This window comes from Scyliorhinus canicula, chromosome 24 (assembly GCF_902713615.1).
Source record: "Scyliorhinus canicula chromosome 24, sScyCan1.1, whole genome shotgun sequence".
NCBI classification, from domain to species: domain Eukaryota; kingdom Metazoa; phylum Chordata; class Chondrichthyes; order Carcharhiniformes; family Scyliorhinidae; genus Scyliorhinus; species Scyliorhinus canicula.
Window position 1 is genome coordinate 16,058,874 of NC_052169.1, and position 14,851 is coordinate 16,073,724.

Consider the following 14,851-nt stretch of genomic DNA (forward strand, 5'->3'; position numbering starts at 1 on the left):
AGAGAGAAAAGAGAGAGAGAAAGAGAAAGATAGAGAGACTTCACCACAAAAGCAAAAAAGACAGTGCGGAGGCAATGAGGTATTGAGGAAAGTTACACGCTTTCAATAACTGCACCATACAAAGCTAATGCTGAGGTTAAACATCAAGCCAGATGGAAATATTAATCAGACACTGACACAAGAGAAGCTGGTGGTGGGCTTGCACACTAGAACAAACAAACAATAGTGGGTGAAAATGCAGTGCACAACTTGAACAGAGGCCGAGTGAACAGCAGGCGGCTGACGTGTTTAAGGAGTTGTGAAATGCATGTTTTTCATGTGTATGAAACGGAATGGGAAAAGATATTAAATTTTTAAGAGTTACAGGAGCCGTAAAGTTTTGGGATAAAGATATTTGTTCAGAAGGCATATTGAAGAAGGAAGAGGTTTCTGGTTAGCAGCATTCACAGAGACTAAAGAAAAATCTTCTGGTGAAAGCAAACTCACCGAGTAGCTTGAAGACAGATAAGTGATTGCACGAGTGGTAGAAACATTGCCATTGCTGGAAATTCAAATCATTCTAGGGGATGATATAGCTGATCACAATAGTGATGCCTACTGTGGTTTAAACAGCTGGTAGAAAATCAAGCTATAGAAAAATTGCAAATGGGCCATCCTGGGGTGTTTCCGATTGTGTGGTAATGAGATCACGTGCACACAAGATGAGACAAGGGCAGCATGGAAGCCAGTGTCATCACTGCTGCCTCACAACACCCGGGGAACCAAGTTCAGTTCCGCCTTGTGTGGAGTTTGCATGTTTCCTCTGGTGCTCCAGTTCCTCCCACAGCCCAAGATTGCAGTTATTGGGGGGTTACGGGACGAGGGGGGGTGGGGGTTGTGAGCCTAGGCAGGACGCTCATGAAGGGTCGGTGCAGATGCGATGGGCCAAATGGCCTCCTTCTGCACTGTGGGAATTCTACAATTCTGTCATCCCATGAAGAGAGCACAGGATGAGGAGAGAAAGATACGAAAGATTCCCCTACCAGCCTCCCCGAACAGGCGGCGGAATGTGGCGACTAGGGGCTTTTCATTAACTTCATTTGAAGCCTACTCGAGACAATAAGCGATTTTCATTTCATTTGGTGCTGTCTTTAGTCAGCTGAATGAGATGCAAAATATTAAGGTAAAGAGACAGATGTGTTGGCTCAAAAGTGATTGACAGAATTACATCACGCCGATGCAGATTCCAAATCAAAACCGTTTTATCAAACTGCTTACTCAGAGTTAGAGACAGTGTATTCCTGAATATTATCTAAAAAAGGATCAGATGACAAAAACGGCATTCCACCCATTAGTGCAGATGACAAGCTGGCAGAAGGACGTCAAATTGTATTACCTCCCGAGTACAGGAAAAAAATTATTCCATTAGGAATAAAGAAAACACAGAAAGGGTTTTGCTGGCTGGGACTAAGATGTAGTTAAGTTTTCTCAAAACGTTAAGTAATAGGGAAACCACAAGCTGGAAACCACGAGCTGCAAAAAGCAAGCACCTTTGATCCCTGAGCCAGCTTTCAAAGAACCTGTTACAGGAGATCTAGTTGACTGCGTTGGACCATTCGGGAAAGTGGAAATCAATGTTTTGTTAACTATTATGGGCATATCCACCAGATTCCTTGATGCCATACTGTTAAGAAACATAAATTCCCCTAACCATCCTTGGCTGAAATGCAAGCTCTTAAACTAGATTTGGCTTACGGAAAGAGATTGCATCCTGATCCAATTGTATGTCAGGATTATTTTTTAAAAAAAGAGGTCATGAAGAGCACGAAAATGAAATTGGATAAATCATCGACATATCATCTAGAGTCACGGGGAGCATTGGAGGGGTGGCATCACATTATTTTTTATTTAAAGTGCCCAATTCTTCGCCCCCCCCCCCCCCCACCCCACCCCCACCAATTAAGGGGCAATTTTAGTGACACCCATCCCACCCTGCACATCTTCGGGTTGTGGGGGTGAGAGCAACGTAGACACGGGGAGAATGTGCAAACTCCACACAGACAGCGACCCAGGGCAGAGATTGAATCCCCCTGGGTCACTGTCCGTGTGGAGTTTGCACATTCTCCCCGTGTCTGCGTGGATTTCAACCCCACAGGGTTAGGGCAGCACGGTAGCATGGTGGTTAGCATAAATGCTTCACAGCTCCAGGGTCCCAGGTTCGATTCCCGGCTGGTCACTGTCTGTGCGGAGTCCTGCACTCCTCCCAGTGTGTGCGTGGGTTTCCTCCGGGTGCTCCGGTTTCCTCCCACGGTCTAAAGATGTGCAGGTTAGGTGGATTGGCCATGCTAAATTGCCCGTAGTGTCCTAAAAAGTAAGGTTAAGGGGGGGTTGTTGGGTTACGGGTATAGGGTGGATACGTGGGCTTGAGTAGCGTGATCATTGCTCGGCACAACATAGAGGGCCGAAGGGCCTGTTCTGTGCTGTACTGTTCTATGTTCTATGTTCTAACCCAAGATTGCAGGTTAGGTTGGATTGGCCACGTTAAAGTGCCCCTTAATTGGAAAAAAAATGAATTGGATATTCTAAAATTTTTTTATTTTTATTTTTTAAATGAATTGTACAAGATAATAATATTTATCAGCATCACAAGTAGGCGCAAGTACAATGAAGTTACTGCGAAAAGCCCCTAGTCGCCACATTCCGGCACCTGTTCAGGTACACAGAGGGAGAATTCAGAATGTCCTAATTAACTAACAGCACGTCTTTCGGGACTCGGGAAGAAACTGGAACGCCCGGAGGAAACCCACGCAGACACAGGGAGGACGCGCAGACTCCGCACAGACAGTGACCCAAGCCGGGAATGGAACCAGGACCCTGCTGCTGTGAAGCAATAGTGCTAACCACTGTGCTTCCGTACCACCCTTAGTCAATCGGTTTACAGGACCACTGAAATTAATCCAAGAAAAGCGTTTAAGTAAGAAATCAGAAGTTACACTTTTGGACTACGTGTATGGGAGGTGGCAAGGAAGCACAAGATAGCACATCAGGGAATGTAAGTAATGGTGATAGGAGAACACAGGCCCGTAGTTTTGCAGCATTGGAGAATGTGCTCGTGTTAGGCGAACCATTGAAAGCTAGATTTAGTGGACCATACCAGGTTGAAAGAATGGAGTGAAGTAAATATGGCATGCACAGCAGATCGGTGCAAATCTCGAGTATATCATATCACCCGAGGTATTGGGATAAGAGACAAGCACAAGGTCTTGGGAGTAATGAAGCAGGGAGAAGAGGAAGATTAAAATGCAGAGTGCAACTTTCCGCAACTTCACTTGGGGAATGAGGGAAGTACTGGGAAATTTAAATAGCTGGCTAAGTTATCTTCCAAATAACAGCAGAGGTGAAATGGAAGAGTTACTCCAGTCTTATAAATGTATTTGTGGGAATAAATTAGGTAGCACGGAGATAGCGATGCATGATGTAGATGTGGGGGAAACAGTTCCAAAACAAATAGCAACATTTACACGTGATAAACTTTGCTGTGGATTTAACACAAGTACAGAAGGAAATGGGATATTGGCAAGTACCTTTGTCCCAGGAGGGTAACAAACATTTCCGAATTTGAGACACCAAAACGGATTTTTATCAATTTAAAGTTGCGCTTTCAGGTTGAAGAACATTCCTGCAACATAGCAGAGACTAACAAATAAAGTTACTAAGGACCGAGTCACTGCACAGTGTACATTGACGATTTAGTGGTGCTTAGCTGAAGTTGGGAAAAATATCTCACTCCTAAAGAGAACTGCCTGAACACTTGAAAGGAGCGAAGAGTCTTGAATTCGAAAAAAAGTTACATTTCAGATTTATCGTGGGACATGGTCAGATGGTTCCACGGGATGCAGAAGACCTTTTGGGAATTACCTAATAATAATATTTGTCACAAGTAGGCTTACATTAACACTGCAATGAAGTTACTGTGAAAAGCCCCTAGTCTCCACATTCCAGCACCTGTTCGGGTACACAGATGGAGAATTCAGAATGTCCAAATTACCCATCGGAACTTGTGGGAGGAAACCGGAGGAAACCCACGCAGACACGGGGAGAATGTGCAGAGTCCGCACAGACAGTGACCCAAGCCGGAATCGAACCTGTGATCCCTGGCGCTGTGAAGCAAAAGTGCTACCTTGCCACCCTTCGAACATACGAGAGATTAAGATTTCTGGGAAATCTTTTATTGTAATTTGTGCCGAATCTTTAGCAGCGTGGTAGCACTACTAAACATATCTCTTGAGGAAGAAGGGAAGACAAAATATTAACCTGGGTGAAGGACTGCCAAACGTTCAACATTTAAAAACTATATGTCGACAACAGCACTGACAAATAGCTTAAACTGTCTGTGAATGGTAGCGACACTGGCATGGGGGCTGTGTTGTTACAGGAAGATGAACTTGGGAATAGAGAAGCCTGTGGCGCACTCAAGGGAACTAAATCCTCCAACAGAATTATTCTATGAGAGAGTTTGGTATTGGCATTACAACATGAATCTCAATATTTCCAGCATTAAGCAGAAAATCATATCGACTATAATCCCCTAAAACTTCTGGGGGAGGTCATTTGGATTGCAGTTTGTTACTACAACCATTTAATTTGAAAATCATTCATGCGGCTAGGAACAAATACATCATTGCTGATGCATTGCCACAAGTGTAAGAGAATCTACTGGGAACCTAGCATGTAAATACTTTGGGGTGTACTTTTATGTTTATGCACGATTTCAAAATCAATGCTCGATAAAGGTAGAACCGATAGGGAATGGTTGAGAAATGAAATAGTCTTTCACATGGTGACATCTCATTTGATCAAAAAGAGGGAAGGCTTTAGAATTGGGTAAAATGAAAATTAAAAAATGAAATTCAGATAAAATAAAAGGGGAAATTAAAAGGGCGGTAGTGTGAATGGGGGGGGGGAGTTTGATATGCTGATTAACACCAGTTACAAAAGAAAAAGTGCTCACGATGTGACGGGAGAAGAACAATGGGGTGAGAGGAGAACAATGGGGTGTAAAGAGTTGACTTCAAGTGGAGAGGTAAAGGAATTGGCACTATGCTATGAGCCACAGGGTGGGTAACATCAAAGGGAAAGAATGGTTTTTCCCATACCACAATAACTGTAGAAAGGGGCCACGTTACCATGGTAGCCAACCAGCTGCTGAAAACAAGCTCCAGAAAACAGAGAAAAGGACGGCTGGTTAAAATCCAAAACTCGAACGGAAAAGATTACACCCGAAACTGGACGGTTTGCCCAAATGTGGGCAAATAACTCGGGCGTGGTAACTATCGGCTGGATTTAGCTCAGAATTGTATAATATTAGATGTTGCGTGGGAACAGGGGGATCGGAGTTCAGGACATGTAGGCAGTTGGGAAACAAAGCGGTAATTATGAGATCGTGTGTGTGTATAACCATCATGTCGTTAAGTTATGTGTATGATAGCTCTTCTTGTCCTGTTTTTCTTTCAAGTTAATAAATATTCTTTATTGATTGACTACAAGGCTGGACTGTCCCTTACTGGTTTGCATATCCTTCCTCATTATACCAAATACACCGTGACGATCCGGCGTTCCCAAGTTACTTTTGAGAATTGGGAATAGCCTCACATTTAACATCAGCGGGTTTTAACACTAAAGCTATTCAAAGGCTTTTTTAAAAATGGGCATGTATTACTAAACTTAGTTTGAAGGGGGCGGGGGGGGGGGGGAAACAGATAATCTTGGAGACCGCATACTCATTTCCAGGAATCTATGTACAGAGGACAGAGAAAACTGGAAGTGACCTCTTCCTGTCATCTCCACAAGCTTCTATTTCAGGGAACAAGCGACCAATGTTAAATAGTTGATGTTGTGACAAAGCTGGAGGCTGTATAATCTTGTTCCATCGACTCCTGGAAGCATTCAAGGAGGACACTTGCATCCATGCAAGTCAGCAGCAACCACAGGTTACCTCTGCTTGACCTCAAGGCTATGGATAGCCTCTGAGCAGGTGGGAACAGAAATTGCGCAGGGAGATTGTTCAGAAACACCCATAAAGGCCAGGGTGCCTCAGGTTAAGCCAGTCTGCTCTTGCTTTGATGCTTACATTGACCACCACTTCTAAAATGTTAGCCACCTGATCAGATGCAGACAGATCGTGCGCAAAACCTAATATTTTCGGTTGGGGAAGTAACAACTTTGAATGTGACAATCCGAGTTACAAAAAGTGAAATCTTCACCTCCGACCCAAATCTCGCGATTTGATTCCAATTCCAATTCTTAAGTCCTGCCAGGAACTGGTGTGAATTCCCAAAGCAGGGATTGCAAACGCGCCCGCCCAAGGAGTTCTTTATGCAGCAGAACAGACCTGAACACTAATGCTTTGATGAATTGCTTCCTGCTCTAAACTGAGGGAGGCTGGAACACTTCCATACCGGCCCAAAACACAAGGGGCTTGCTGGAATACCTCAGTTCAGCGACGCTCCATGGGCACATCCCTCTTTGCCAACCTCTCAAGGGGGGGGGGGGGGGGGTGGGGGGGGGGGGGGGGGGGGGGGGGAATAAAGATGCAATCTCCCTCTGCTTAAGAGTTGAAATGTCTGCTTTTTTAGCCTATCAACTTAGAAAATCTCGCCACAAAAAAAAACAGCTACATCCACTTGGCTTTAAGGTCGCTCTAACCCAGTGTTCCTGTGAGCGTTGTGTTAGAGATGACTTCTTGTTTCCAACACTAGCCGTTGTCTCAGCCAGCCCACTCACTGACATTCAGCAGGTTTTACGTTGAAACGCTCAGATTGCAGACTGCGGCACAGTGGTTAGCACAGCACCAGGGACCCAGGTTTGACTCCAACCTCAGGTGACTGTGCGCGGAGCTTGCACGTTCTCCATGTCTGCGTGGGTTTCCTCCGGGTGCTCCGGTTTCTTTCCACAGTCCAAAGACGGGCAGGTTAGGTGGATTGGCTACAGTGCCCCAACAGCGAGTTGGGGTTACAGGGATAGGACAGGGGTAGATCGGGTGCTCTTTCAAAGAGTCAGTGCACTCAATGGGCCGATTGGTCTCCTTCTGCACTGCAGGGATTCTAACACAGAAGAGACCACTCAGCCCATCATGTCTGTGCTGACTCTCCAAGGAAGCAAATCAGCCAGAGCAACCTCCCGTCCTTCGCCCGTGACCCTGCACATGCTTCCTTTTCATAAAAAGCAATGTTTTTTTGTTATAAATTTAGGAGGACCCAATTCATTTTTTCCCCAATCAAGGGGCAATTTAGCGTGCTCAATCCACCTAACCTGCACATCTTTGGGTTGTGGGGGTGAGACCCACGCAAACACGGGGAGAGTGTGCAAACTCCACACGGACAGTGACCCAGAGCCGGGATCGAACCTGGGACCTCGGCTCCGTGAGATTACAGTGCGACCACTGCGCTGCCCTCATAAAAGCAATCCTAATTCCCCCTCAAATGCCTGGATTAAAATTGTCCTCCATCCACACAACAGGCATTCCAGATCTTTAAGAGGTGCAACAATTGGTCGCTCTCCATAAACGCTTCCCGACCTGCTGGGTTTTCCTCCACTTTGTAGGTTTTATTACCTTTAAATCTGTGCCCACTTACTCATGATCTTTCCACCAATGGGATCAGTTTCTCCCCATCTATTTCCCCCCCCCCCCCCCCCCCCCCATGGTTATGAATACCTTTCAACTTTCCTTACTTCAAATTTTTTTTTTTTTTTTTTTTAAAAGTCCACTTTTTCCTCGGCGTATAATTCAAGTTCCTCATTCTCAACCTTGCTGCTCTCTCTAATGTCTTCACGTTCATTCCTAAAGTGTTATGCCCATAACTGGAAACAATACTCCAGGAGAGGCCAAAACTAGTCTGCCATACAAAAATCGCAGCAAGAAGTCTTACAACACCAGGTTTAAAGTCCAACATGTTTGTTTCAAACACTAGCTTCCGGAGCACTGCTCCTTCCCCAGGTGAATGATTCACCCGAGGAAGGCGTTGCAAGACTTCTTAACTGTGCTCACCCCACTCCAACGCCGGCATTTCCACATCATACAAAATCGCCACCTTGCCCGTGTACTCAACACCAGGGATTTTCCAAAGTGCGAGTCGTGACCCACAAACGGGATGTCGGGAGAGTCGTGGCAGCTGTGGCCGCCTTCAGCGAAAAATAAATGAGGTTGTGTGGAGTCCTCCAGCCAGAAGCGGCAGCGGAGATCAGGTCACACCCCCAGGAAGTACAATCGATGTCAAACATTCTCATCTACATGCATTTGCCGTCAAATCACAGAGCGGAGCCATTTCCCGACTGCGAATATGGATCAATTTCTTAAAAGAGATGGCCAGAGACTCAAATAGGCAGTGTACCTACTGGACAGGATCTCAGAATCTGCTGGAGAGCGCTTCTCAGGAGAGTCCAGTGCTCATGTTAGCTCTGGATCTCTGGCTAACAGCCTTCAAAAAGAAGAAAACTCAGAAACAAAGCATTATAAAGATGATTTCTTATGGTTTTGTCAATTGTGCCAACAGATTTGGGAAGAGAGGTGGGTGAAAAAATTTATTTTGAGGTTTGAAACGTCAAGAGTTGGTTATTAACTTACAGCTGACTCCAAATTTAAAAAGATGACACTGCTGTACCTGACCTGTGACACCACATGAAAAACACATCAAAAGCCACGTCAGCGTTTTGGAGTAGCATCTCCCAGGAGCATCCAGTGCAGAGTAAAACAAGTATTTTGTTGCCATTTCCCTTCACGACGGCCTACAATGTGCAAGACCGGATTTTCTGCTTTCATTAAAGGTGTAGGCGGCACAAGGGAACAGGCTGATATCAGCACCCGGCATGCCATTGCCCTCTGCTCTTTTGAACCCAATTCAAATGAGATTGAGGGGACCAAACAGGCTCCCCATTCATGTTAAGGTCAGCAAACATGCCACGTGTCATGAAGATCGGCCGGCATGGGTTATGAAGGTTGGTTTTTTGGGGGAAAAGGGGTCCCGGGAAAAACACTGCTCTGCACCCCTATTAAAACCTGGCATGCCGTTACATTAACTGTGCTCTCAACCAGACATGCAACCTTCACTGGTTTATGCTCTCCATTCCCTTCACTCCTGTGCCCTCTTTAGAATTGTAACCTTTATTTTATGGTCTCTCCACATTCTTCCTACCAAAATGAATCACTTCACACACCTGCATTACATGCCAGCCACTTGTCCACCCATTCCACTAACCCATATATTATTGTCGTTCTGCACTATCGTCCTCATGGCTCACAATGCTTCCAAGTTTCAAAACGGTCTGCAAATTTTGAATTGTCTGCACGCGCCATGACCCAAGTCTTTAACCAGGAAAAAGGCCCCATCACCAACTTCAAGAGGAGACCCCTCCCCAAAACTTTTCCTCCCAGTCCATTAACCATCACTGTTTCCTGTCATTCAGCCAATTCCATATCCACGCCATCATTGTCCATTTTATCCCATAAACTATATAACTTTGCTCACAAGGGGCTTTTCACAGTAACTTCATTGAAGCCTACTCGTGACAATAAGCGATTTTCATTTTCGTTTCATTTCAAGTTTGTCATGTGGCACTGTCAAATCCCTTTTGGACGTCCACATATACCACATCAACAGCATTACCCTCGTCAACCCTCTGTAACCTCATCAGTTGATTATAATGTTCCTTCAATCCATGCTGCATTGTGTTAATTCAGCTGCATTCCCCAAATTATTATTAGATCATCCTGACCATTGCTAGAAGCTTCCCCAAGCTAAACTAACTGGCCTGTAGTTGCTGGGCTCATTGTCCCCATTTTATTTTTGAATAAGCGGTGTAAAATTTCCAGTTCTCCAGCCCTCTAAGCCCCCCCCCCCCCCAAAAGTCCAAGGAAGATGAGAAAATTATGGAAGTTGCACCACAATTTATAGCCTTTGCTTCCCTCTGGATCCTCAGATGAATCATATCCAGTCCTGGTGTCCTGTCCACTTCTCAAGTGCAGCCTATTCAATGTCCCCTCCTTACCAATTTTCATCTCTTCCAAGGTGCCCAAATTAGGTCTGGACCTGCATAGCATCTTCCATCTGCCTTTAACACGGAACACCTCAGCTGTGCCCCCTCCCTCCCATGCACAAATTCAGCCGCTAATTGGCCCTTTTTCTGCTTTCACATTTATTTATCCATAAAAAGACTCATTTCCTTTTAGCTGCCCATCTAGTTTCATGCCCTCTCCCATTAAACCCGCTTATCCCTAGCTCTTCCACCAGACATTTTTCTGCTTCCATCCAGGGAGCCCTGGATTTGTTTAACCTGCCTCTCCACTTGTGGGAACATACCTTGCCTGCACCCGAACGCACACTTCTCCAAGTGTTAAGGTCTGCCAACTTATGACTCTGAAGGATCTGAGTCAGATCCATTCTTGTAACCCCCCCAGTCAATTCTTACACTCGATCATTCCTTGCTCTTGCCCAAGAGCCAACTGATGACTGTCCGCTAAATGTTTGCCGACTGATAAAGTGACCCATGTCATTCACAAGAACCATGTCCAGCAGTGCATAACTGTGTTGGACTGGAAACATTTTGTAGTAAATGCTCCCCAACACACTCTTAGGAACTCTACCAGTTACACGACTGAAGCTGGTCTCTAGCCAGAGAGAATTAAAGTTCCTTGTTAGAAGTACTTTTATAATTCTTGCATCTCACTGAATTTCCTTGCAATTTTTGTTTTTCTCCATCCGTCCCACTAGTTGGGAGCCTACAAACTGCACAAGAGGGTGCAATTGTGCTGCACAGTATCAAGCACTGTTGCTTAGCAGCACCAGGGTCCCAGGTTCGATTCCCGGTTTGGGTCACTGTGCGGAGTCCGCACCTTCTCCCAGTGTCTTGCGTGGGGTTTCCTCCGGGTGCTCCAGTTTCTTCCCACAAGTCCTGAATGATGTGCTTGTTAACACAACTGGACAATACTGAATTCTCCCTCTGTGTACCCGAACAGGCACCGGAATGTGGCGACTAGGGGATTTTCACAGTAACTTCATTGCAGTGGTAACGCACGCCTACTTGTGACAATAAGGATTATTAACATAATTGCATTTGTTCCTTGGCTCTAACCAAATAGATTCTGCCCTTGACCCCTCTGGGACAGACTCCATCCAGCACTGCAATGCTTCCTCAAAATGTATGCCACTACCCCCTCCTCTTGTTCCTTCCTTGAATACCTTGCTCCCAGGAATATTTAATACCCAATACTTTTATTCTTCGAGCTAGGTCTGTGGTTTAGCAACATCTTATTTCCAAATGGTAATCTGCACCAGAAATTCCTCTGGTACACAAAATCTTACTTGTTCCTCTTAGCCCAATCTGGTCTAATGTGGAACAATTCCCTGATCTACCACTGCCTAGTATAACGCTGGTTTAGCTCACCAGGCTAAATCACTGGCTTTTAAAGCAGACCAACAGCACAGTTCAATTCCCGTAACAGCCTCCCCGAACAGGCGCCGGAATGTGGCGACTAGGGGCTTTTCACAGTAACTTCATTGAAGCCTACTCGTGACAATAAGCGATTTTCATTTCATTTCATTACTGGTTCGTGCCCATCCCCCTCAATCTTCCCACACAGACAGTGACCCCAGTCTAGTTGAAGTGCAACCCATCCCTCGTGATAGATGCATTTGCCCCAGAACTGGTCCCTATTCTCCAAGAACCTGAAGACTTCCCTTCAGCACCAAGCTTCAAGTCACACATTGACCATCCCCACTCATTTGACTCACTGGTGCGTGGCACTGAGTGTAATCCAGAGATTACTACCTTTAAAAGTCCGACATGTTAACCGCATGTAGAGGTCAGCTAAGAACATAAAAAAGTTAATATTTCACTATATATTGGAGATCAAACTTTAATATTAATTCTAGTAATATTAATTCTAGTGAGGCCTTCAGAGAAAGAGGGGGTGGGGTGGATACTAATAGAAACATTTTTAAATTCATACGTTAGGGGCCATCTGTAGAGCAGTCATTGAAAGAGGTCCTCTAGGGAGTGAGAAGTCTGGCATGTTTGCTAATGAAATTCCAACAGCGAATTGTTCTCCTCCCAACATTACTGCTATAATGCAGCTGGACTTGCAGCAGGAGTTTATAAACTCTTGCGGAATGTTTTCACAAGGCCCGATTGAAGAGGAACTTTCAATACCTGCCCTGGAAACAATTGTATTCCCAGCTCTACACAGCAGAACCATTCTGGGATCTATTGCCCTCAAACTGCTAACAGTGGGCGTGGGCTGCAGATTCACTTTGTCTCGATTTACTGCAAGTCAGGGTTACAACACAAGTGTGGGACAGTAACAAAAAGTGGCTCAGAACACAATACGGTATGGGATGATAGGCGGGAGGGTTGCTTGATGTTCCCTGGCAGTTAGATCAGCTCTTGCTAAGACCCGGCCGCACTAGACCAAGTCACTAACCTACTGCAATTGAAAGTCAGGATTAAAAAGTCCCATTGCTAAGTGACATTAAGCATGCTCGCTTGCAACACTAAAAACTTTCAGAAACTGATTTAAACGTTTGACAACTTGTCCCAACATGCCCTAGCTCTGAACCAGGAGAGTTTTGGGTTGGGGACAACATAGTTCACCAGCCCTACAGACTCCCTTCCTCTCCCAGGAGATGAGAAGAGGAAGTTGTTTAAAGATTGCGACCTAGATTTTAGATCATACTAATGAAAGCCAGTGGTTAGTCATCGATCTGACAGCTTGTGTGTCCAGACCCAAACTAATTGGGATAGACATTAGTTTAGACAGACTTGAGAAGCAAAATTTTTTTTTAAATATTTTTAAAGTATTAGCATTTTATTTTTTTTAAATATTGACCACAATCAACTGGAGAAATACAAACGATAGAAAAGGATATCTCCCCTAATGGCCAAAGGATTGATAACCACAGGATAGTTCACACAAGAACCTGGGGCAGAGTGAGAATGTTTCTTGCACAGCAAGTTACTGGGGGGGGGGGGGGGGGGGGGGGGGGGCAGATTCAGAAAAGAGAAATTGATAGATAAGTTGGAAAGGGGATGGGGGGGGGGAAACAGTAGAGCAATTTAGTGGGTCTAATTGGATCACTTTCAGGGCTAGCACGGACATAAATGGGCCGAATGGGCCATTATTAATTGGCAAAAAACGTACTTCGAAAACAAAATCTGTTCTCGTCATCCCCTCTTCCCACCCCCCCACTCACCTGGGAGGCGAGAGGGTCAATGCCCCCAACATATTTTACAGATATGGCTTAAAACTGTCTGGCAGATTCCTGGAGAACAAGATTGTATTATAGCCACAAGTTGTGAAAAGTGTGTGTGTTGCTACAGGAAAGAGAGAGAGAGAGGGAGAGAGGGGGGAGCGGAGGTTATCGCACTTAACATTTTTCAGCTGCTGGCAAACTCTAACGAGATAACTCCCACCCCCTCCCTCCCTCCCTCTCTCTCTCTCTCTCTCGACACGAATCCTCCCCTGTTAAGGTTAGAAATGTGTAGCCTTGGCCCGGGTTACTCGAGCGTTTTACAACATGCAGCTTCGACACCAGTTATGCCCATTGCGAGGAACTCAATCGCAGCTTTAATTGGTATCTGCAAGTCAACGTTTAAACCGTTCGGCTCATGAACTGCACACCCTTGAATATAGTCCACATCCCTCAAAATTCAATTCAACTTTAAAACGACTTCCGTTCTGAGAGAGATAAGAAAATAGACACTGGGAAGAGGTTAAGGAAGACCTGTCTCAACCCAGAAGGTGGAACTTCACATGAAGTGTCCTTTAGGGTTTCAACCTCATTTGAAGACAAAAGAATTCTAGTAGATATCAGAGTCCAACACACACACACACACACAAAAAAAGCATCTAAACTTTTTTTCAGCCCATGTAATGAAACCAGAAAATGTTATTAGGAGCTGAAATCGACAAGAGAGCCTCTGAAATGTACACAAGCCCCTCTCTCTCTCTCTCCCACCGTTCTTACCTCTTCCTCATTGTTATTGTTCGGTTCATCGCTTTTTGTACTCATAGCTGGCTCCACTCCTCCTGTAGGGGCTGGACGCTACCTCCGGGGCCGCTTTGCCCTCCAGGCAGGCGAGGAAGCAAAGGTGTCTTGTCTGTTCTTTGCAAGGATTTCTCTCTCTCGGCTCTCCTTCCTTTTCCTCCCACTCTCCTCTCCCCGCGGTGCCAGAGAATTCAGAACCTGGTGCCCGGACGGGACGAGAAAGGTTGACAGGTCGTGAGCCAAGAAAGTGGTTCCTGGTGAAACTGGTGCTGGAGGGAGGGAGGGAGGGAGGTGAGTGGAAGATGTCCTTTTAAAAAATAAACACCATTTAAATTTTAAAAAAAAATATTTTCTCTTTTAAAAAAAGGACTGGAGGTGCATTGGGAGGTGTGCAGTGGAGGTAGGAAAAGGATGGAGTGACCAGTTTGTTCTCCCCTCTCTTGCCTTTCTTTTTAAACACACGTCAATCTCGTTCACGTGTTTTGCAGGTTTTTTTTTTAAAAGGATAAGCAAAGGCCAGTAAGGGGGGTGAATAGGCCACTAAACTGGTTTGGACAAGGTGTAAGTTAGGGAGGTGGGTGGAGAGGGGTGGGGGGTGTGTGTGGGGTGGGCGGGGGGTGGTGGATGAGGAGGAGGAGGCAATCAGCTCCGGTCCCAACGAAGCTCCTCTTCAATTTGATCATCAATTAGGACAGAGAGCAGGATTTTAATGGAACAATGTTACTGGGGCTGGGACACAAGCCAAAGCTCCTGCGTCATGTCTCCAATGGAAACCCAGCTCCAATCAGACTGCTTCCTGCACCTCTCTCTCTCTCTCTCTCTCTGTGTAAAAC

General features: G+C 45.4%; 1 protein-coding gene across 1 annotated transcript in view; it reads right to left on the bottom strand.

The window, feature by feature from the left end:
• LOC119956726 (RNA-binding protein with multiple splicing 2-like) overlaps positions 1-14,648 on the bottom strand; it is a 75,349-nt gene extending 60,701 nt beyond the window's left edge. The window contains 1 exon segment of the mRNA XM_038784063.1: positions 13,998-14,648. Coding sequence (XP_038639991.1) covers positions 13,998-14,042 — 45 coding nt within the window. The 5' untranslated portion in view covers positions 14,043-14,648.
• Between the last annotated feature and the right edge of the window lie 203 nt (positions 14,649-14,851).